Raw genomic sequence first — 24,780 nt, 5'->3', positions numbered from 1 at the left:
AGTTTCAACACCCATTTTAATTTTTCATGCCCAAAACTCTGCCTCACTTCCCACTTCTCACTACTCCTCCGCTCCATGATGGAGACTGGTGTTTTGATGTGAGTCAATAACAATAAGCCCCTTTATCAAGCTGTTTGGCCACTCTTTGCTTTTTATCCAGTTCATAGAAAAAATAATTTCTCTTTGGAAAGTAAGCAAAAATCGTTTTCGTTAACATCTTTCTCGATACAGTCCCCCTTTCTTTGTAATAAAACACTGGAGTCTTAACAGTGAATTTTGAGAGGAAAAATCAGTAACTACTGATGAATGTTGAATGCGTCATGAAAGTTTGTCTCATGGTGATGTCATTGCAGAAATACATGGTTATTCTCTCTTCCTTATGGTTATTGGTACAAAAAATAGCCTTTGATGAAATCTAATTGTTCAAATAGTTATGCAAATTTCTCAGGGTTTGTGTGTGTGTGTTGTGTGTATGTATTGTGTGTGTCAAAACTTACCCCGTTGAAAGTATGCTCAGCGTAACTCAACCAGGGAAGGGGAAATGCGGGTTATGAGAACTCAGCTTTGGCTCTGCCCTCTTATTAGCTAAGGAATCTTTGACATTCACCTCACCTGTGTGGTCCTTGATATCTGTGGGTCTCAGATTCTTACTCTGTGAACAAAAGTATCTTTCTGGGATATTGTAATAAGTGACCCCCAAGTTGAGTGACTGAACATATCTCTCTCAGTTTCTGTGGTTGGAGAAACAGTCTTGGTCAAGCTGGTTAAGAGTTGCTGAACACTGCAGTTAAGGAGTCTCCCGGGACCCCTTGCAAACCTCCTTTTCGATCCCTGCATTGATGTCACTGAGTTACTCAAGGGTTGTTGAACTGATGAACTCATTTCCCTTTTTTTTTAAATTTTTATTAGTGAGACACCATGAGGTACAGTTGTACACTTTCAAATTTTTGTGCTTGGGTTTCAATTACACAATGATCAAATATCCATCCCTCCACCAGTGCCCATTTCCTACCACCACGGATCCCAGTATCCCTTGGGTTCTTGGTCAGAGGGCCCTTCACTTCCTTTTCCCAGGTTGGCTTCTCCTTGATACAACCCCCATGCATAGGTGAGGACTGCAAGAGAGAAAGTGAGAGAGAACAAGCAAGAGATAAGGTTTTCCTGTAATCTAGTGAGCAAGGTCAAATCTTTTTCCTACATTCTATAGTTGCTAAACTACATTCTATAGCGTTTAGAATTACTATCTTTGTACTTTTTTGAACTTAACCAGATTATTGCTTAATCTGGGACTAATCCCAGATTACTTGTGAGAAAGGGACAGTATTCATTTCAGTCTCTCATTTTGCCTTAAATTGGGGTATAAGGTAAAGGCCTAGTCTTTAAGAACTAGAGTCTTTTACGGTATCAAATAACAATTTGCCTTGGTAGGAGTTGAGACTATAGGTATATAAATGTATATCTGTAAATATCAATATATAACATATACATAGATATATATTCACATATATGTCAATATAGATGGGGTATGTCACATATGCATCTTCATTTCAAGGTCCATGTAGAATTGATTTGATTTCAAGATTTATGAATAAACTTAAATTTTTTTACCCCCCCAACCATTATAAATGAAACTACGTATGTAATTTAGGGCTACTGGTGCTATAACTATTTCATTTTGTAATATTAAATTAATTTCTCAATTTTATTGTGCTGAAATATATGGAATTGCTTACAATCCCTATTAAAAATAACAGTAACAGGGAAGGATATTGGCTGAAAAACCATCAGTTATGAGTACAAACTCTGCTTTGAGTGACAGAGCATAATTTCTTCAAGTATCAGTTCCCTTATTTGTAAAATGAGAGTAATGATGATACTGTGCCATTAAATAGCACTGCAGAAGCACTGTCATTCCATTGTTCATTGACTTGCTCTAGTGGGCATCAGTAATGTCTCCATTCGTCCCAGCCCTGAGATTTTAACAGCCTCTCCTCTCATCTTTCCCAACTCTGCTGTACTGGAGACTCTTTCAGGTCAGCCAAATGAGACTATTTATTGTTACTGTTTTTGGCATATCAAATATGCCACAGGTAGCTTTCCAGGCTCTGCCATGCAGGTGGGATACTCTTAGTAGCTTGCCGGGCTCTCTGAGAGGGAAGCAGGCTTTGGCACGAGCTCTAATAACTTTTACAGGCACTCCAGGAAATCCTGCGTTGATCTCTTCTGGGAAATTTGCTTTTTGGTCTCTGGATCTTGGCCATTGATGAGATTACATGGCGCTGAGGGCAGTTTGTGGGTGTGACTGCCAAGCTACTGGAAAATCAGGTATCTGGGTGGAGGAGGCCCAGTCCCAATTAAAGCAAGCTTGGAAATCTCAGCCCTGGGTCCCATGTACCTGGGTTCCTCTGCCGGTTCCTTAGTGCGTTAGGCTCTTCCGAGCATGTAGAGAGTGGCCTTGAGCATGGCTGTGACTGGGTTCTGAAAGTTTTCGGCTGCTGGGGCTCTGCTGGGGGCAGGGAGGGAAACTCAACTTGCCCCCTTGCGAGGGGGGCCCAGTGAAGACAGCCTGGTGCAGGGGCAGAGGATTCTGTCATGCCATTAAGTCATATTTCTAAATGATAAGTTTAATTTATAAATGGAATCTACCAATCCATGCAGTTTCTTTTTTTTTTCTTCTTATATTTTTATAACAGAACTGGCAGAGGAACCCAGGTGTGTGGGACCCGGGGCTGAGATCTCCAAGCCTGCACGGTTTGGGACTGGACCTGTCAGTAGCTAGACAGTTACACCCTCCAACTGCCGTGCAACCCCAACAACGGCCAGGATCCAGAGATTATCACAACAAGCTCCCGGGAGCAGACTATTTATTTACTTTTCTCTAAGTTTTCAGGGTACCTTAAATATCCAACCCGCACGGCAGAGCCTGGCAAGCTATCCGTGGTCTATGCCAAATAGACCAAATTGATATGCCAAATCCAGTAATAAATGGATCTCATTTCCCTAACCCTGAATATGCAGAGTCGAGAAGGATATGGAAGGAGAGGCTGATAAAACACCAAGGCAGACATAGGCTGCCAAAACGCAGAAAAACAAAAATGATTGTCTGTACTTTTAATGCTCGTATGCTGGCATCTGCTGCATCCATTGAAGACCTTATGGTACAAGCGCGAAAGATCAAGTACGACATCATTAGTCTGACCGAAATGAGAAGACATCAATCCCATCATGCTGTTTTCGACACTGGAGAAGAACTGTTCCTTGGAACATGTGATAAAAGAGGCATCGGTGGTGTCGGTATCCTTGTCAACACAAACTTAATCATGAGCATTGATTCATTCGAATGCCTAACAACCCGAATCGGACGATTACACTTGAATAAATGTGGCTCACTACCGGCAATTTCTATCTTTGTTGTCTATGCACCAACATCCAGGTATGGTGAAAGAGAAACGGAGAAATTCTACATGGAGCTGGAGAAGTTCTATAAAGAAGATCACACCTTCTACAAGATCATTGTCGGTGATTTTAATGCCAAGATAGGACCAAGAAGATCAGTCGATGAACTCCACATCGGAACCCATGACCTGGAATGGAACGAACAGGGTGACAGACTGTCTGAGTTCATCATGTCAACCAAAACCTTCCATGGTAACTCACAATTCCAAAGGGCTGAATCTAAACGTTGGACATGGGAGTCTCCCGATGGACGGTTCCACAATGAAATAGACCACATCATATTCAATCGGCGGTTTTGCCTAACCCATGTTGCTGTTGTCCCAAAATTCCAAACGGGATCAGACCACCGTCTTCTTCGTGCAAAATTCTACCTCACAAAACGAGGAGAAAAGAATGCAAGGTTTAAGAAGAGGACTCCCAGAACAACCACCAACTGGGAGCTCTTTGGCTCTATTGCGGCAACATGGGAAGATGCCGTCATTGAAAACATTGATGAGGAATACTATCGAATGATTCAGCACCTCCATGATTGTGCAAGGAATGCCAAGAGAGAGATAACCACAAAAAACCGTCTTTCTTCGAACACTCTTGAACTTATTCGCCAACGTGGCTTGGCACATGCCTCAGGCAACCACAAGCGAACATCCGAACTGGCAAAACAGTGCAGAGAAGCCATCAAGGATGACCTCAAAAACAGGAGAGCAGCAGTACTGGTAGATGCAGCAGAAGCTGGGAAAAACATTCGTAATGCCCGCCTGTCCTTCACCAACTACAAAATCAAGATGACTGCCCTCCGACATCATGATGGATCTATCACATCTTCCAGAAGGGCAATGGAGAAGATTATTCATGAATTCTACTCAGATCTCTTTAATAGCCGCATCCACTTACCCACATACCACATACCACATGATGGATATGTCATTCCCATTGTTCTCCCTTCCGAAATCCAACATGCCATCTCTTCGGTAAAGAAACAAAGAGCACCTGGCCCAGACAAGATCAGACCTGAACACCTGAAGAACTTACCATCAGTACTCATCAATACATTGGCTCGACTCTTCACACGCTACCTGTCTGAATGCAAGGTTACATCCCAGTGGAAAACCAGCAGGACTGTACTACTATACAAGAAAGGAGACATCCACGACATTGGCAACTCTCGCCCAATCTGCCTATTGTCTGTCATCTACAAACTATTCACTCGAATCATCCTGAATAGGATTAGCAGAACACTAGATGAAGGATAACCATGTGAACAAGCTGGATTCCGAAAAGGATTCAGTACCATCAACCATATCCACACAATAACCAAGCTCATTGAGGTATCTTGGGAGTTCAAGATGCCGCTATGTCTAACGTTCATTGATTTAAAGAAGGCCTTTGATTCTGTTGAGACGGAAGCGGTCATGGAAGCCCTAGCCAATCAGGGCATACAAACTCAATACATCAGGATCCTTCGTGAGCTCTATTGCGGATTCACTACCAAGATCTCACCATTCTACAAAGAAGTAATCATCCATATCAAGAGAGGGGTTCGGCAGGGTGATACCATTTCACCAAAACTCTTCAGTGCCACCCTCGAGAACATCATGCGACGACTGGAATGGGAAGGAATGGGAGTGAAGATAGATGGTCGGCAACTACACCACCTCCGCTTTGCTGATGACATCGTTCTAATAACACCAAACATCAGCCAAGTGGCACAAATGCTGAACGACTTTGACCATGAATGTGGAAAGGTCGGACTACAGCTGAATCTTACGTAGACAATGTTTATGAGAAACAGCCTTGTTCCTGATGCTCCATTCGCTCTCAACAGAACCACCATCTCTGAATGCAACAGTTATATATACCTAGGTCGAGAAATCAACATGATGAATGACCTGGCACCTGAGTTGCGCAGGAGGAAGAGAGCGGCTTGGAATGCCTTCAAGAGCATTGAAGAAATAACTAAAAGGACAAAGAACCTCCAGCTACGAGCACATCTCTTTGATCCCACTATTCTTCCTGCATTAACATATGCCTCAGAGACCTGGACCCTACGAAAACAGGATGAGAACGCTATTCGGGTCTCTCAAAGAGGAATCGAAGGAACTATGCTTGGAATATCACGATTCACTCAAATGAGAGATAGAATCCGGAGTTCTGATCTTCGTCAACGCTCAAGAATCAGGGACGCTGTCTCATTTGCCAAGACATCAAAAATCAGATGGGCTGGACACGTAATGAGGTTTACAGACAACCGCTGGACTAGAGGCATTACTAATTGGATTCCATGGGACATCAAAAGATCACGTGGACGCCCATCTATAAGATGGTCAGACTTCTTCGTCAAGACCCTAAATGATCGGTTTGAGGCTCTGCATGTTCCTAGAACGAACAGATACCATTGGGCTACGCTAGCACGCAACCGGGATGAATGGAGACATTACTGGCACCCGCTCGAATAAATCGATGAATAACGGGGATTAAGTGATTAAGTGATAAGTGAAGTGATATTTTTATTAGTGAAACACCATGAAGTACAGTTGTAGACTTACAAATTTTTGTGCTTAGGTTTCAGTTATACAATGATTGAATACCCATCCCTCTACCAGTGCCCATTCTTCACCACCACCAGTCCCAGTATCCCTCCCTCCCCCTATCCCCCCATCCACCCTACCTCTGTGTCAGGGCATTCCCTTTTGTTATCTTTCTCATTTTGAGTGCTGTGGTTTGCAAAAGAGACATTGAGTGGCAATCCTGTTCAGTCTATAATCTACTCTCATCATGCATTTCCTATCCTGAGAGGAACCTCCCAACACCCTTTATTTGGTGCTTTCTTCTCTCTCTGAGCTGCCTTTTCCCCTAGCGTGTGCGGCTGTCCTCAAAGCCATGGAGTAATCCTCCTGCTACTTATCTCGGCTATTCTATGGTGTTAGTCTCCTATTTTGTTACTTTATGTTCCCCAGATGAATGCAATCTTTCTATGTCTGTCCCTTTCTTTCTGACTCATTTCACTTAGCATGATACTTTCCATGTAGTACCACTTGTATATGAATTTCATGACTTCATCTTTTCTAACAGCTGCATAGTACTCCATTGTGTAGATATACCAAAGTTTCTTTAACCAGTCATCTGTTCTCGGGTATTCAGGTTTTTTTTTTCCAGATTCTGGCTATTGTAAAGAGTGCTGCAGTAAGCAAACAAGTACAGATGTCACTTCGACTATACATTTTTGCCTCTCTGGGATATATTTCCAGGAGTGGTATTGCTGGGTCAAATGGGAGCTCAATTTCTACTTTTTTGAGGATCGTCCATACTGTTTCCCAGAAAGGCTGAACCAGTCGGCATTCCCACCAGCAGTGAAGGAGAGTCCCTTTCTTGCCACATCCGCGCCAAAACCGGTTGCTTTTGGTCTTTTGGATGTGGGCCAGTCTCTGTGGTGTGAAATGATATCTCATTGTTGTTTTGATCTGCATCTCCCTGATGATTAATGATATAGAGCATTTTCTCATGTGCCTTTTAGCCATTATGATTTCTTCTTTGAGAAAGTTTCTGTTCACTTCTTTGCCCCATTTTTTGATAGGGTTGAGTGTTTTCTTCTTGTCGAGTTCAACCAGTACTTTGTATATCCTTGATATCAACCCCTTGTCAGATGTGTATCCGGAGAATATCCTTTCCCATTCTGTAGACTGTCTTTGTATTTTGGTCACTGTTTCTTTGGAGGTGCACAAGCTTCTTAGTTTAAGATAGTCCCATTTGTCTATCTCTGTTTTCACTTGCTTGGCCAGTGGCGTGACATCTTTGAAGATACCATTAGCTTCAATGTCATGGAGGGTTTTGCCAACTTTGTCTTCAATATAACTTATGGATTCTGGTCTGATGTTGAGGTCTTTAATCCATTTTGATCTTACTTTTGTACTGGGTATTAGGACAGATCTGAGCCCACTTTTTTGCATGTAGCTGTCCAGTTTTGCCAGCACAATTTGTTAAAGAGGCTTTCCTTGCTCCACTTCACATTTCTTGTCCCCTTATCAAAGGTTAGATGATCATATGCTTGGGGGAAATGGGGAAAAAGAAAATGGGAAGAATCAACCTCCCTAACTTCAAACTCTACTACAAAGCAATAATAATTAAAACAGCATGGTACTGGAACAAAGGCAGAGCTACCAACCAATGGAACAGGGTCAAATATACTGACATCTCCATGCAGTTTCTTAACTAGTCTCTTATTTCAGGCCATCTGTATACAGCGTGGTTGTTGCTGGAATCCTGTAGGGGACATGAAAATTCCGGGGTGCTACTATTCTAAGAATCATGGCTATCAAATGGAGGGTCCTGTGAAAGAAACAAATACAGGTAGGCTGTATTGACAGGATCAGGAGGACAGATACTCAGAGGATGGCCCCTGGGCTGCAGAAGGAAGGTTTGGCACGGGCAGGTGCCTGCCCATGACAATAAGAACTATAATCTATTTGACATCAAGATCACCTTTTTGGGAATTCAGATATGTGATCTATTGCCCACTCTGGATTTACTTAACCTTTGTAACCCTGGCAAACTCCGTGGCCTTTATGGTTCCCAGATTTCTAACTTACAGAGAGAAGGAGTTGATTCTGAAATGACTTTACAACTCTGATAAAATGTGATTTTATCTATTTATTACTTTGTTTCTTTTTTATTACATACTACTAATTTCGAATCATTGGGAATTTCCCACTTAAGAAGAATGAGTTCTTGCATGCCTGAAACCCAATCATAAATAATTTTGCAACTTGACTATGACTTAATAAATTTTTTTAAAAAAAAGAACAGGTTCTTAATACCTTTTTGTACTTAAAATGACTGCTATTCTCAAATTACTTAGGAGAAAGGGATTATATACATTTCAGTTTCCTTTTGGTTCTACTTTCAATTGTGGTGTAAGGCATTTACCTCTTTTAAATTCTCATTGAAATTAGAATTATAATCTATTCCCAAGTTTTGTTCAGGGGGCTGAAGGAGGGGTGTATTCCTAATGATTTTGGCCCAGTCAGGCCAATTATTCAACGTGAGGGTCTGAGGATATGGTGCTGGTTAGACCCTGCAGTGCCAGGGACTGCCAGGCCACCCTCGTGGTGTGTGACCCACCAGACCCACCAGAGTTATAACTGACAGTGCTTGAGGGACCATGCGATGTCAGGTATTGAACAGGCTTGGCTCTAAGCAAAGTGTGCACCTTAATCTCCATCCTCTAAAGTGCAGTTTTAATGACATGAAAATTATTGTCAGTTTGGAAACATTTGATGAAAGTTAGCTTGCCAGTATCAGCATCTGAGGACTGAACAGCTCATTCTGAGCCCTCCCTAAACCCCAGGTATAGTGTGAAATAATGATGAACTTGCTGGGGAATAGTGGAAGGCGACACTTCTGGGGAGGCCATTAACATCAAGGGAGAAGCATCTTACTCTCCCAGGGCTCTTTTCCTAATGGAGTCTTTTAGGATAATCTTGACGATGACGTGGTTTATCTCTTAACAAGGGAAATGGACCAACTGTGATGTAGCCTAAAGATAACTTGGCAGGGATAGTAGCCAGAGACATACACACTAAGAGTGCAAAGACTGTTGGGTACAATAGGAAGGCAATTGGAGAAGTTTTCCATCATATTTTGTAGGAGAATTGCCTAGAAGTTGATTCGGAACCTGAGTCAAGGTGTGAATGATGTCTCTATTTGCCTCTCTATTCTTTTAGAGAATAAAGCTATTTTGCCAATCCCTTTAAGTTAAAGCCGAATTTTCTGTGGCTACTGTCTTGTGAGTTGGTCCAGTCAGCTCTGAAAACCCTCTCCCTCTCGCTTTAGGTTTCACTGCACGATTGCGAAGTTTACCAGTTCCATCCGCGTATGGAAACAGCGTCAGCAACATTCTCCTCACAGCAGAAAAACAGACCTCTCGCCGCTTCCACTTCAAGGTTCTAGCGGGTTTAGAGTCTCAAATTTTAGAGGCATTTGTTCCAAACCTGAAAAGTGAAGTGACCATGAGAAAATAAAGTTTTGCTAAACCAGGGGTTTTCTTTTATGGTGATGATTCTTACGTAGCACCTGGCTGATAGAGCTAAGCTTTTCTTAGTGTGGTAACTCCCTAAATATAGTATAGAGAAAACTGGTGAGTTGGGAAATTCTAGAGATCACAGCTCTTAGCAGATCCTCCTTAAGACTGATTGAGGACATTAGAGGTAAGGGCTGGAATGGGTGATATAAAGTACACATGTCTGTCAGACATTGTGTTCACTGGGTTTGTGCCCAAGTTCCAGTATTATTGGAAGAGAGATTGGGAATCCCAGGTGATGTTTCCATTTTGAAGACAGCGAGGTTTTCCTCTTGGTTCTCTTTGCCTTCTTCTCTCTGGGCAGTTGACAGATGCAGACAAGAAAAGATTTGAAGTGCCTCATGAAAATGTGAAACCCTTCCAAGGAAATGCTGCTCCTAACTTGCTCTATGACGTGAAGGTCTCCCAGGAACCTTTTAGTATCCAAGTGATCAGAAAGAGCAATGGGCGTGTTCTGTAAGTATTAAAAACCATTCCAAGGCTCAACAAAGGGAAATTTCTGGGGAAGGGAGACAACTGGAAAAGGATGCATTTCACCAATCTTGCTTGGTTGGTGACCAGACTATACCTCTAAGTGTATACTCTTTTATTTTTGCCCTCCTTCATCTTTCCTACTTCTTTGTTCATTTTTCCTCTTTATTTTCCCTTTTGTATTCTTCATTTTAAAAAATCGAATCATTGTGAAATACAGTTACAAAGTTATTCATGGTTGGGTTTCAGTCATACCATGTTTCAACACCTATTCCTTCTCCAGTGTAAAATTCCTACAACCAATGTCCCCAGTTTTCCTGTCACCATGCCCCCAGAGCCTCTCTCTCTATATATCTCTCTGTTTCTTTTTCTCTTTCCTTCTGGTCATGATGGTTTGCAATACAGATACTGATAGGTTATCATATATATCCCTTTACCTACCTTTAGCACTCAATTCTTGAGCAGAGCGATCATTTCCAACCACCATCGTCATAGTGGTCCCTTCTCTATCCTAACTGCCTCCACCCTCACCCCATCTTGTTGCCAGCTTCCAGATATAGACCAGTCCTCCTAATTCTTGTTACTAATGTCCTTGGGCATTAGTCTCATACTTTTTTTTAATATCCCACAAATGAGTGTGATCAGTCTCTCTTTTTCTGACTCAATTCACTCAGCATGTGTATCTTCCAACTTTCTAATCATTAGTCCAGTCATACCTATTTATGGAATAACTTCTATATCCAGAATAGTGATCTGGTCCTATAGTAGGATGGGTAGAAATAATCCTAAGAAATTCGCAATAAAGTACTCACTCTTGAGAAATCCTGAGTTCTTGCATCCATGGAGAACTGTCACAGGAACTCAGCGGGGTGGTTAAATAGAAGTCATGGAATCACTAAAATTTAAGAGCCCTTCTAAGCAATGTGTTGTCTCTACTTTACTTGCCTTTATGTCCCTGTGTTTTGCACGTGTGTCTAGGTTGGACACCAGCATCGGGCCACTCGTATTTTCTGACCAGTTCCTGCAGATCTCTATGCAACTTCCAAGTGCCAATGTGTATGGCCTGGGAGAACACGTGCATCAGCAGTACAGGCATGATATGAACTGGACGACCTGGACTCTGTTCTCCAGAGATACAGTTCCCAATCAGGTAGGCTTTTAGGATGGATACCTCTCCACTGACAAGCTCAGTCTCTCTCTCTCTCTCTCTCTCTCTCTCTCTCTCTCTCTCTTGCTTTTTGGGTCACACCTGGTGATGCACAGGGTTTACTCCTGGCTTTGCACTCAGGAATTATTCCTGGTGGTGCTCAGGGGACCATATGGGATGCTGGAAATTGAACTCTGATCGGACGCATACAAGGCAAACACCCTACCTGCTGTACTATAGCTCCAGCCCCAAGCTCAGTCTCATTTATAAGAGTCATTCCTAGCATAACATTACCATGGTTAAGGTTGAGATTCTAGGTGGAAGTCACTTGGGTCTGGATTCTGGTATTTCTGTCTCTTTCTCCATTTATAAGATGGATCAATATGCTAAGCTTATAGGGTTATGATATATCTCTGTATCACTGTATCACTGTCATCTCGTTGATCTTCGATTTACTAGAATAGGCGCCAGTAACATCTTTATTCCTCACAGCCCTGAGATTTTAGCAGCCTCTTCCTACTCATCTTTTCCCAGTGATTGGAGGCTCTTTCAGGGTGAAGGGAATGAGACCTATTGTCGTTACTGTATTTGGCATATTGAATACGCCAATGGGAGCTTGCCAGGCTTTGCCCGTGCAGGCGGGATACTCTTGGTAGCTTGCTGGACCATCAGAGAGGCATAAATGGGTAGGAAGTGCCTTATAAGCGGCTTCTCAGCCTCGAGGTCTGGAAAGCAGCCTGGAGCGTGGCGGTAATGGTTAGTGGAGGTTGGCTATCAGGGCTGGGTCCCTTGGGGTGGGGAGGGCTCTCACGCACCCCACAGCCTGGTCTGGAGTCCCAGGGTGGTGATATAAGTTAAATGAATTTATAGGCATAGAGACTCAAGAAAACTATCTGCCACATAGTACATATTCTTTATTTATTTTGGTTTGGAGGCCACATCATCACTTCTCAAGAATTACTCTTGGGGGGCCATATCCAGTGCTGAAAGTCAAATCCAGGTCAGGATAATGTAGGACTAACACCTTACCTGCTTACTATCTTACCCAGTACCTGCTCTGTGCTCTTAAATAGTAACTTACTTTCTTAAGTAACGAGTTTCAGAGTTACTATGCGTTACTGATAGTTACTAAAAGTACTAATAGTTTAGCAACATAGGATATTAAATTATACTTAATTTAAATTGTGCTGTTTACAATATGTATGAACTCTATTTTTGGTGGGGAATTGACCCTCATAATTTACCAACTTAACAGGGCTGTCAGTAAAAAAAAATAGTTCCATTTTTTTCCTGCTTTTTTGATCACATCTGACAATGCTCAGGGGTTACTCCTGGCTCTGCATTCAGGAATTACTCCTGTTGGTGTTCAGGGATCAAAACTGGGTCAGCCACATGCAAAGCAAATGAGCCACCCGCTGTGCTCTTGCTCTGGCTCCTATAAAGCTCTATTTTACTTATTATTTGTGTGAAGAAAATTTAGAGCATTGCAAGAACAGAAACAATAGAATTTTTGTGGTTTTTCTCTCTCTTAAGATTTTCTTTTGTTTTATTGCATGTCTGTTTGGTTTGACTGGTAAATCCAAAGCAAAACCACTGACAGGTTCTATCCACCACTTATCTGATTACACAGAACTAATGATGGATCAGTGAAGAACACAGGAGCCTTGGATCTTTGATCCTCAAAGTGTATAGCCCGGGATCTCCATTTCCTCTTTCATCTACCAATTTATCTACAATGCCCGTTGCCCGCACACCTAATTTTGAAACATGTCATTTGAGAACAGTGATTCTCAAATGTGACTGCACATTGGAAAGACAGGGTGAAATTGCACGAAGTATCCATGTCTGTCTCCATACCAAGGGATTCCATTTGGGTTGAGAGATAGCATGTGTCAAAAACTGTTCTTCCCAGCTTTGATAAATACCAGGAGGTTCACGCCATGGCTTCGAGGCCAGCCGCACACTCTAGGGGTAAAGGCAGCTCAGATGGAGAAGGGAGCACCAAATAAAGGGTGCTGGGAAGATGCGCCCAGGACAGGAGATGCATGCTGAAAGTAGTCTCTAGACCGAACATGATTGCCACCCAATGCCTCTTCTACAAACCACAGCACCCAAAAGAAGAGAACAAAAGGGAGTGCCCTGCCACAGAGGCAGGGTGGGATGGGGGATGGGGGGTGGGAGGGATACTGAGATTGGTAAGATGGAGAATGGGCACTGGTGGTGGGTTGGGTACTCGATCATTGTATAACTGAAACCCAAGCACAAAAACTTGTAAGTCTACAACTGTATCTCGTGGTGTTTCACTAAAAAAAATGTTCTTCTAAAACTCTCAAGTCTTTCTTGAGTTTGAAAGACAACTGGTAAGAGGCCTTATGAGGCCTAACAGAAAACTGTTAGAGTTCAGGTATCTGCCTAATAGCCACATATTAGTTGTCTGGCTGATATTAAGACTCTATAAGGTTTAGACTAGAAGATTGTACACTTTTATTTTTATACTATCTTGCTGCAGGATAAAACTAACCTGTATGGTGTACAGACATTCTTCTTGTGCCTAGAAGATGCAAGTGGATCCTCCTTTGGAGTGTTCCTGATGAACAGCAACGCCATAGGTAAAGGACTGAAGGAATGTGTGTGAGAAAGTGCATGAGTGACATGTATTCTCTTTCCTGCAGCATTGAGAAAAAAGGAGCAGAGCCCTATAGTGATGGCTAAACCGAAGTTTGGGGCTTCATGTGTTCGTTGACTTCCTGTTCTTTGTTCTTCATTAACATTTCCTGTAGTTCGGGGTTTCTTGCCAGGCTTAAGATGCTGAGTCTAGTTACCTCCGTTGGCCTATTTCATAGAATAGAGGGAAGACAGCTAATGCTAAGACAATTTTTACTAATGTGCTCTTATTCTTTTGACTTTGATCCTGTAGGGGGGGTTGACTGAGGTACTGGTAGGAAACAAACAATTCCTCTGAGTCAGGTGTTGATGATGAAATCTAACCAGGGAGCTAGGATTGAACAGTAAACACTATTTTCTAGCCATCCGAGGTGAGCAAGGTAAAGTGAAGTTCCATGATCATGCATAGTATCACTGTATCACTGTATCACTATCATCCTATTGTTCATCGATTTCCTTGAGCAGGCACCAGTAACGTCTCCTTCGTCCTAGCCCTGAGATTTTAGAAAGTGCCACATTCGAGGCACTTTCAGGGTCAGAGGAATGAGACCCATCATTGTTACTGGTTTTTGGCATATTGAATACGCCAGGGGCAGTTTGCCAGACTCTGCCTTGAGAGCAGGATACTTTCGGTAGCCTGCCAGGTTCTCCAGAGTAAGAACTAGATAATAAGATGTCGCTCAGCCGCAAATGCAGCCGTGCACTTCTGGGAGGTAGGTTTTATAGTCTCTGGCTGTGGCTGGAACTGGAGATCTTCAGCCGCTGGGGCTCTACTTGGGGCACGGAGGGAAACTCAACCTGCCTTCCTCCACGGCCCCGTGAAGACAGTCAGGCATGGAGGCAGGGGACTCTGCACTGTTCTCTTCTGGGAGCTAGGTTTTATAGTCTCTGGGTCTTGGCTGTTGATGGGATTACACAGCACTGGGGCAGAGGGTGGGTGTAATGCCTACATACTGGAAGATGAGGAATCTGGGTGGATGCAGAGTAAGATAAAATTATTTAAGATCAAATGAGGTAACATGGTAGAATACTACAAAGTGTCTAGATAACCCATCTTTGAAGGTTTTAAGAGTCTCACCCTCTACCACCCGAGCTAGCTAGGTATTATTGAAGGTTTTAGACTAGATCAATGTTTCTCATCTTGTTTTCCTATTACATCAGTAGTACACCTCAGGTGGCAATGAATCAGTTACCAGTAAAATCATTGTAGGAAATCAACAATAGATTTTCTCAGTTGATGTTGGGCATTGAACACGGATCTTCTTCTCCCCTGAGAAGCAAAAGACTGGATCTGTGCTACAAATAGTCTGGATGGTTCAGAAACCGTTTTGGACCTACAATGAGATGAGCATAGACATTGAGAGTAAACCCTGCTTTCAAAAATGTAGCCTCCAATTCATTCATGAACCTCTCTCTTGTAAGCCACCTTCAAATCAGTTTACAAATGCCTCCACTTTTCAGGGAATTTTAAAGAAAAAATTAAGATGTAAATTTTTCAGCAACTTTTAGAATCTATATATTTGATCTAAGATGATTCTAAGACATTCAATAAAGTCTTGGATGATTCAAAGACTCCAGTGTCTTAAGAATCGATTGGACTGAAAGGAACAGAAAGCAAATCATTCGTCTCTCTTTCTCTCTTTCTATATCATCTCTCTCTATCTCTGTATCTATCAATTATTTTGGGAAGTGTTTTTGTGGTGAATTTGACTGGGGTGAGACATCTGTCAAATGGTAACACAGATGCCCTAAGGTGAGCTCAGGGAGGACAGAAACCTCCTGTGAAGTAGAAGGTGAAATGCTTACTTGACCTTGATTTTCAATATGACCATGAAAATGGGGCCTCAAACTTCACTGCAGTGTGCTGGGGCTCACTCTTGTTGTGGTTCTGGGGACCACTTTTTGTGGTGTGAGAATGTGCTGTGGGTAGTACTCAGGCAGTACTCAGGCATCATACTCAGGGGTGTAAGGCAGACCCTCTATCATTAAAACTTTCTACCATCTCTACCATGATGTACTCAGGCAGTACTCGGGTAGTACCCAGGGGTTCAAGGAAAACTCTCTACCACCGCAATTGCCCAAGTCAAGTCAGGTTTCAGGAGAAAGTCCCAGAATCATGACACTATATGAGTTGTTCTATGACCAGGAGTATCACTTCTGAGACTTGTGATTGGGATTTATAATTTATGATACAATGTCTGACTTATTTTGGTTTGTTTGACTCTTGCTTGCTCTGAGAGTCTAGCACCTAGATGGGTTGCATTCTTATAACTTGGAAGATTATGGTAATAGAAACAGCATGTTCTATGACTATGAATATCAGCAAAACTCTATGCTCTTAAGTACAATTCATGGGGACCTATAAAGCAAACTGACAAGACAGGTTAGCAAGACAAAAGGAATTCATCTTAGATCAACAGGACTTTGGAGAAGAGCAGTTAGAGTTGGGTGCTTATAGCCCAGAATTCCTGACAGGTAAATAGGAGAGAGATATTGTCTTTGGCAAAACATAGCTTATAGGAAGAAATGGGATATAGAAAGGGCTCCAGTGGGAAAACAAATGACATGGAACAATAAATGAGGCTGAGGGAGAAAAATTGGGTGAAACAGTCTGCTTGTGAGGACAACTATTTGATGAGATGTAAATTCATTGCCTCAGAGATAATAGAGTTCTCAGGTCGGGGTGTGGTTATTAAATGACCAGGTTATTTATTAGAGAGATTCTGTTTCAGGTTGATAGGGGAGTCCAGAAACTCAAAGACCCTTAACTTAAAGTAGTTTTGGTGCCATAGTAGTTTACTCTGGACTACCCATGAAACTTGTTGCTTTTTGATGGGAGCCTATTTTCTGATAAGGGAATATTATACTGCAAACACCAATGTTGGGAGTCTCTTCTCTTGGGATCTGGGGTGCTGTGAGATTGTAATCAACAGAATTTGTTCCTTCAAAACCAAATATTGTGGCATTAGAGTCAACTTACTTCAGTTCACATGAGTGGTGATCCTCTATTCTAAAATGTCATAATTATTACTCTAGAATAAATTATAACTTATCTCTCCCTTTTTATAAAATCTTTCCAGAGGTTACTCTCCAGCCTGCCCCAGCCATCACTTACCACACCATCGGGGGCATTTTTGACTTCTATGTGTTCCTGGGGGACACTCCAGAGCAAGTTGTTCAAGAGTATCTAGAGGTAATCTCACATTGCCATGGAGCTGACCAAGGAAATCCTAAATAGCACAAACTCAACCAAATAAGCAATGGGGCTCACAAAAAAATACCTATTCTTACAAATCTAGTATTTTGAGTGGACTACCTCAGAGATGATTTATAAAGTGGTTAAAATTTAGAACAATGTTCTGACATTAGTGACTAGTATGCAGAGAAAAGGAAGCATGTTCTTTACCCTCCAACCAAGGTCTAGAGAAAGTTTTATTAAAACAGAATATTCGCTGGCTTTCTTTCAGCTCATTGGACGGCCAGTCCTTCCCCCCTACTGGTCACTTGGATTTCATCTCAGCCGTTATGGTTATGAATCCCTAGATAAGATGCAAGCAGTCGTGAAGAAAAACCGGGATGACCAGATTCCTCATGTGAGTAAGGCTTTAGGAAGCCTCCCTAACCAGAATCTTCTTGTCTGTACTTTCTCCCCCTGAGTGATACACACAAGAGTTTTACATAGGCAAAGGACAGACAATTTTTCTTGACCAGCCATTCTCCCATGAACAGGTTCATTTTAGTAGGAAACAGTACTCAAATGCCATACTTAGGAGGTTGGAGGCAATTCATTTATTTGCCTTTTTTTTCTTATGTCTTATTAGGAAAGTTTTCTTGACTTCCTTTCATATAATGCATTTTTGAGTTCTTCAGCCATTTTTTCCTTGTTTAACTGACAAATGATGCAGTCTATGCATGTAATTATTTTTAATGTTTTGAGTGGATGAATCTAATATGTCAAAAAAGAGACGAGTTTACTAGAGAGACAAAGGGTTAAAGCGAAAACTTTCTGAAATAACTTACTTTTCATTACATCATTCCCTGAGAGGCAGACATTTAGTCCCTAGAACAAGGGTAAATTTTGTTTTGGGGTCCATGCTTTTATTTAGGCAATCTTCAGAAGGAATAATTGAAAAAGACTTGACAAATTGATAAAGTAGAAGAGAAAAAGAAAATAATGTGGGGTAGTAAAGTGAAATGAAAGAAGTGGGAGAGGCAGTCCCTTTCCCCTTTATCTTGAATTGATTAGGATTTATGTCATAGGCATGTATATATACACATACTAGTATATATATATATAGAGAGAGAGAGAGAGAGAAAGAGAGAGAGAGAGACATCTCTGACTCTGTATATATTTTTCAGACCTCTCGGCTTTCTATTTTCTTTTTATAGACATTTAAGACAGTTTCTGGCATCTGACAGTTCCTCAGAACGCACCACTTTGAGGAAATAGCATAGAAAAGCATAAAATGAGACCTGTAGTGCTAAGATTTCAAACCACGCATGAGAAGACTTGACTTTTTTTTAATATTTATTAGTGAAATACCATGAGGTACGGTTGTAGACTTACAATTTTTTATGCTTGGGTTTCAGTTATACAATTATCAAGTACCATCCCTCCACCAGTGCCCGTTCTCCACCACCAATGATCCCAGTATCCCTCCAACCCACGCCCCATCCCCCGATCCCATCCTGCCTCTATGGAAGGGCATTTCCTTTTGTTGTCTCTCTCCTTTTGGGTGCTGAGGTTTGCAAAAGAGGCATTGAGTGGCAATCATGTTCGGTCTATAGTATACTTTCAGCATGCATCTACCATCCTAGAAGGATCCTCCCAACACCCTTTACTTGGTGTTCCCTTCTCTATCTGAGTTGACTTTTCCTCTAGCATGTGCAGCTGATCTTCAAGCCATGGAGTGAAACTCCTGATACTTATCTCGACTATTCTTGGATGTTAGTCTCCTATTTGTTACTTTATATTTCCCAGATGAATGCAATCTTTCTATGTCCTCTCTTTCTGACTCATTTCACTTAGTGTACTTTCCATGTGGTACCACTTGTATGTAAATTTCATAACTTCATCTTTTGTAACAGCTGCGTAGTATTCCATTGTGTAGATGTACCAAAGTTCCTTTAACCAGTCATCTGTGCTCGGGCACTCAGGTTTTTTCCAGATTCTGGCTATTGTAAAGAGTGCTGCAATGAACAAACAAGTGCAGATGTCACTTCGACCACACATCTTTGCCTCTCTGGGATATATTCCCAGGAGTGGTATTGCTGGGTCAAATGGAAGCTCAATTTCTAATTTTTTGAGAATCATCCATACTGTTTTCCAAAAGGACTGAACCAGTCGGCATTCCCACCAGCAGTGAAGGAGGGTCCCTTTCTCACCACATCCATGCCAACACCAGTTGCTTTTGTTCTTTTGGTTGTGGGCCAGTCTCTGTGGTGTGAGATGGTATCTCATTGTTGTTTTGATCTGCATCTCCCTGACAATTAGTCATGTAGAGCCTTTTCTCATGTGCCTTCTTGCCATTCTGATTTCTTCTTTGAGAAAGTTTCTGTTCATTTCATCACCCCATTTTTTGATGGGGTTGGATGTCTTCTTCTTGTGGAGTTCGACCAGTACTTTGAATATCCTTGATATCAACCCCTTGTCAGATGGGTACTGGGCAAATATCCTTTCCCATTCTGTAGACTGTCTTTGTATTTTGCTCACTGTTTCTTTTGAGTTGCAGAATCTTCTTAGTTTAAGATAGTCCCATTTGTCTATCTCTGTTTTCACATGCTTTGCCAGTGGTGTGTCATCTTTGAAGATACTATTAGCTTCAATGTTGTGGAGGGTTTTGCTAAACTTGTATTCAATGTAGCTATTGATTCTGGTCTGATGTTGAGGTCTTTAATCCATTTTGATCTTACTTTTGTATATAGTGTTAGGTAGAAGTCTGAGCCCATTTTTTTGCATGTAGCCATATAGTTTTGCCAGCACAATTTGTTAAAGAGGCTTTCTTTGTTCCACTTCACATTTTTTGCTCCCTTATCAAAGATTAGATGATCATATGTTTGAGGGGAGATGCCAGTATATTCAACCCTGTTCCCTTGGTCTGTGGCTCTGCCTTTGTTCCAGTACCATGCTGTTTTAATTATTACTGTTTTGTAATAGATTTGGGGAGGTTGATTCCTCCTGTTTTCTTTTCCCCAAGAATTGCTTTAGCTATTCGTTGGTTCTTATTGTTCCATATGAATTTCAAGAGTATTTGCACCATTTATTTGAAGAATGTCATGGGTATCCTTATAGGGATCTCATTGAATTTGTACAATGCTTTGGGAAGTATTGCCATTTTGACAATGTTAATTCTCCCGATCCACGAGCAGGGGATATCTTCTCATTTCCTCGTGTACTATTTTATTTCCTGAAGTAGCATTTTTTAGTTTTCTTTGTACAGTTCTTTTACGTCCTTAGATAAGCTGATTCCTAGCTACTTGCTTTTGTAAAGCACAATTGTGAACAGTATGGTTTTTTTATGTCACTTTCTTCTATCTCTCATTATTTGTGTATATGAAAGCCATGGACTTTTAGTTACTGATTTAATAGCCTGCAACATTACTATACAAGTGTATTGTTTCTAAGAGTTTATTGGTAGATGTTTTAGGGCTCTCTAAGTATAGTATCATATCATCTGTGAATAGTGAGAGCTTGATTTCTTCCTTTCCTACCTGAATGCCCTTAATATCTTTTTGTTGCCTGACCACTATTGCAAGTACGTCCACTACTATATTGAACAGCAATGTATAGAGTGGGCATCCTTGTCTCATCCCTGATCTTAGAGGAAAGGCTCTTAATTTTTCCTATTAAGGATGATGCTTGCCATAGGCTCGTGTTAGATGGTTTTAACTATAGTGAGGAAAGTTCCTTTTAGTCCCATTTCGGGTTTCCATCAGAAACGGGTGCTGGATCTTCTCAAATGTTTTCTCTGCATCTATTGATATGATTATATGGTTTTTATCTTTTATTTTGTTGATATGATGAATTATTTTGATTGATTTATGAATGTTAAACCATCCTTGCATCCCCGGGATGAATCTCGCTTGGTCGTGGTGTAAGATCATTTTGATGAGTTGTTGAATTCTATTTGCTAATATTTTGTTGGGAATCTTTGCATCCATGTTCAACAGGGATATCGGTCTGTAGTTTTCTTTTCTTGTGGTGTCCATGTTTCCTTTTTGTATTAGAGAGATATGAGCTACATAGGAACTGTTTGGGAGAGTTACTGTTTCCTTAATTTCCTGGAAATGCTTGAGAAGAACTGGCAAAAGGTCCTCTTTACATGTTTGGAAAAATTTTCTAGTGAATCCATCTGGGCCTGGGCTTTTGTTTTTGGGAAGAATTTTGATTACAATTTCAATTTCCTTGATGTTAATAGGACTATTCAGATATTCTAGATCTTCTTGATTCAGCCTTAGGAGACTATAAGAATCCATGAATTTATCCTTTTCTTCTAGGTTCTCTTGTTTCGTGGCATACAGACTTTGAAAATAGTCTTTGATGATCTTTTGAAAATTTTTGATTTCTGTTGTGATATCCCCCTTCTAAATTCTGATTCAGTTTATTAGGGTTCTCTCTCTCCGTATTTGTGAGTATTGCTAATGGTTTATCTATCTTGTTTGTTTTCTCTAAGAATCAGCTCTTGGTTTCATTGATCTTTCAGATTGTTTTTTGGGTTTCCATGTCGTTGATTTCTGCTCTAAGTTTTATGATCTCTTTCCTTCTGCCTGGTTTGGGCTCCTTTTGTTGGTCCTGTTCAAAGATCTTGAGCTGTGAAGTCAAGTTGTTATGTGGGCTCTTTCTTTCTTCCTCAGAAATGGTTGCAGTGCTATAAATTTTCCCCTTCACACTGCTTTAGCTGCGTCCCATAAGTTCTGGTAGCTCGTTTCTTCATTCTCATTTGTTTCCAGGTATCTTATGATTTCGTCCTTGACTTTCTTCATGACCCACTTGTTGTTCAACATTGAGTTGTTTAATTTCCAGGTGTTTGATTTGGTTCTCTGTGTCTTTGTGTGGTTTGATTCTATCTTCAGTACATTGTGGTCTGAAAAAAATGTTTATACTATTTCTATCTTTATGCTTCTATTGAGGTATGTTTTGTAGCATAGCACATGGTCTATTTTGGAAATTGTTCCAAGTGCACTGGAGAAGAATGTGTATTCTTTCTTTTTGGAGTGTAAAGTCCTGTATAGGTCTATATGTCCTCTCTCTTCTATTTCTTTCTTCAAAGCCAATTTTCCCTTTCTGAGTTTTGTTCTTGTCGATCTCTCCATAGGTGATAAGGTGATGTTGAAGTCTCCATATACTATTGTATTGCTAGCAATGTCCTCCTTAAAATCTGTTAGCATTTTTTAAAATATTTAGCCCTTCCCTCATTAGGTACGTATACATTTAAGAGTGTGATTTCTTCCTGTTGTACATATCTCTTGATGAATAGAAAATGGCCGTTGCTATCCCTTCTTATCTTTGTCAACCTGAAGTGTATATTGTCGGAAGATAGTTGGCCACACAAGCTATTTTTGAGGGAGCTGTTTACTTGCAGGATTGTTTTCCATCCTTTAACTTTGAGTCCGTGTTTGCTCTGACTCTCCAGATGAGTTTCTTGGAGGCAGCAGAATGTTGCCTGTCTTTGAATCCATTTTGCCACTCCGTGTCTCTTAATTGGTGAATTTAGACCATTGACGTTGAGAGAGATTGTTGTTATGGGTTTTGTGTCATCTTTCTGTAAGGGTTTGTGTGCTTATAGCGTTTGTCTTATTGTAGCCCCTTTAGTCCTTCCTTTAGGTTTGGTTTTGAGTCTATGAATTTCCTGAACTGTTGTTTATCCATGAAAAAGTGTACTGTTTCTTCGAGTTTGAGTGAGAGTTTAGCCAGATAGAGTATTCTTGGTGAAGCATTCATTTCATTTCAGTGAGTTTTTTCAGTATATCCCACCATTGCCTTAGGGCTTGGAGGGTTTCCTCTGATAGGTCTGCTGTGAATCTAAGGGGCGCTTCTTTGTATGTGATTTCCTTCTTTCACCATGCTGCTTACAGTATTTTGTCTCTTTCGGCAGCATCCATAATTCTAACTATGATATGTCTTGGAGTGTTTTTGTTAGGGTCTCTTTAAGCTGGCACTCTTAGGGCTCCTTCAATGTGAATGGCTTCATTATCTAGCTCTGGGAATTTTTCAGCAATGATTTGTTAAACTATGACTTTTTCATGGGGATTGTTTCCCTGAGATTCTGGTACTCCAATGATTCTAATGTTATTCCTCTTGAAATCATCTCCTAGGACTCTAATTCACTCTAGAGCTATTTCGAGGTCTCTTGCCTTTGTTTCTTGTTGCCTGTAGGCTTCCTGCAGCTGATCTTCCAGCTCACTGATTCTGTCTTCAGCTGTAGCCATTCTACTGTTGAGGGCACGCACTGAGTTTTTTATTTCATCTACTGAATCCTTTATTCGTGACACTCTGTGCGTAGCTTTTCAATTTCTGCTCTCAGTTCTTCCTGTAATTTCTTGGTTGTCCGATCCATTGTTTCTTTCACATCCTCCTTTAATGGAGCGATAGCACAGCAGCAGAGCATTTGCCTTGTGCGCAGCCAGCCCGGCCGAGCCGGGTTCCATTCCTCTGCCCCTCTCAGAGAGCCCAGCAAGCTACCGAGAGTATTTCGCCCACATGGCAAAGCCTGGCAAGCTACCTGTGATGTATTCGATATGCCAAACACAGTAACAACAAGTCTCAAAATGGAGACATTACTGGGCCCGCTCGAGCAAATCAATGAACAACAGGAGGACAGTGCTTCAGTGCTAACTTTGTCACTGTGTCTTTGTGTCCATTGAACATCTTCACTACTTCATATCTGAATTCTTTATCAGAGAGGTTCCTTAGGTGAGTAACACCTAATGAGGCTTCTGTATTCTTTTCATTATCCTCTCCTCGTGGTGGTAATTTGTGTTGTTTCTTCATGTTGGTGTGATGGTATGGAGACTGAGGGATGGAGAGATTTGGCATAGCTTTGGGGATGAACAGGAAGAGGTTCTGTATATATTTTTGACAGCTTTAGTAATTTTTAAAAATAATTGTGAAGTATCAGTGAGTTGATTTTTTATGCCTGTGGTGAGTGTGAGTCTTGTTACTCTGTTTGACATAACACAGTAACAAGTTCAGTGTGAGACTTGTTACTGTGTTTGCATAACATAGTAACAAGTCTCTCAATGTTACTGGGCCCACTTGAGCAAATCACAATGGGAGGACAGTGACAGTGACAGTGACAGTGGTCAGGGTAAGGTAGGATGATCTTAATAACGTGATCTTTGGGTGAGATCAAGTCCTAGGTAAAATCTGATCACTTGCTTTGGAAATTAGCTTTGGAAAAGAAACACTTCAATGTCAGGGCTGGATCCAGATGATAGGAAAGAAGTGGACACTCTGGTGAAGAATGGTGTTGGAAGACTATGTTTGAAACCCTGTCATTAACGGTAATGCTTCTTATGACATCTCAAATAAAATTAGGAAAACTAAAAAAGAGCTCTCTTGAGAGTCCCTCACAGAATCAGTTGTTCTGAGGAATAATCATAATGGTAAGTTTTCCAACTCATTTTAAAAACAAAACTCCTAGGTGCTGATTTGTGGGCATCTGTATATTTTCAGGATGTGCAGCATGCTGATATCGACTATATGGATCAAAGAAGGGACTTCACTTACAATCCAGTACAATATAAGGACTTCCCTGAGTTTGCTAAGGAGTTGCACAAAAATGATCAGAAATTGGTCATCATTGTGGTATGTGCCACTTCAACCCCCTTCTTTGCCTATCAATTCCCAATATATTTTCTTTTATTTTTTATATATTTTTAAAATTTAATTAAAAAAGCATGACTCACAAAGTTATTGATCCAGTATCTTTTCACTGCCTCTAACTTAACATAACAATATTCATTGTCC

At 41.1% G+C, this 24,780-nt stretch overlaps 1 protein-coding gene across 1 annotated transcript in view; it reads left to right on the top strand.

Annotated features, from left to right (window-relative positions):
- The first annotated feature begins 3,050 nt into the window (after positions 1 to 3,050).
- Positions 3,051 to 24,780, top strand: part of LOC130032401 (maltase-glucoamylase-like) — a 91,210-nt gene continuing 69,480 nt past the window's right edge. The window contains 9 exon segments of the mRNA XM_056123957.1: positions 3,051 to 4,895; positions 7,680 to 7,800; positions 9,283 to 9,392; positions 9,834 to 9,985; positions 10,979 to 11,150; positions 13,657 to 13,756; positions 16,892 to 17,004; positions 17,279 to 17,404; positions 24,487 to 24,618. Of these exon segments, the coding sequence (XP_055979932.1) occupies positions 3,096 to 4,895; positions 7,680 to 7,800; positions 9,283 to 9,392; positions 9,834 to 9,985; positions 10,979 to 11,150; positions 13,657 to 13,756; positions 16,892 to 17,004; positions 17,279 to 17,404; positions 24,487 to 24,618 (2,826 nt within the window). The 5' untranslated portion in view covers positions 3,051 to 3,095.

This window comes from Sorex fumeus, unplaced genomic scaffold, assembly GCF_029834395.1.
Source record: "Sorex fumeus unplaced genomic scaffold, SorFum_2.1 ptg000048l, whole genome shotgun sequence".
Taxonomy (NCBI): Eukaryota; Metazoa; Chordata; class Mammalia; order Eulipotyphla; family Soricidae; genus Sorex; species Sorex fumeus.
Note: the sequence above shows the minus strand (reverse complement) of the source record. Positions and strands in the feature narration are given on the sequence as shown.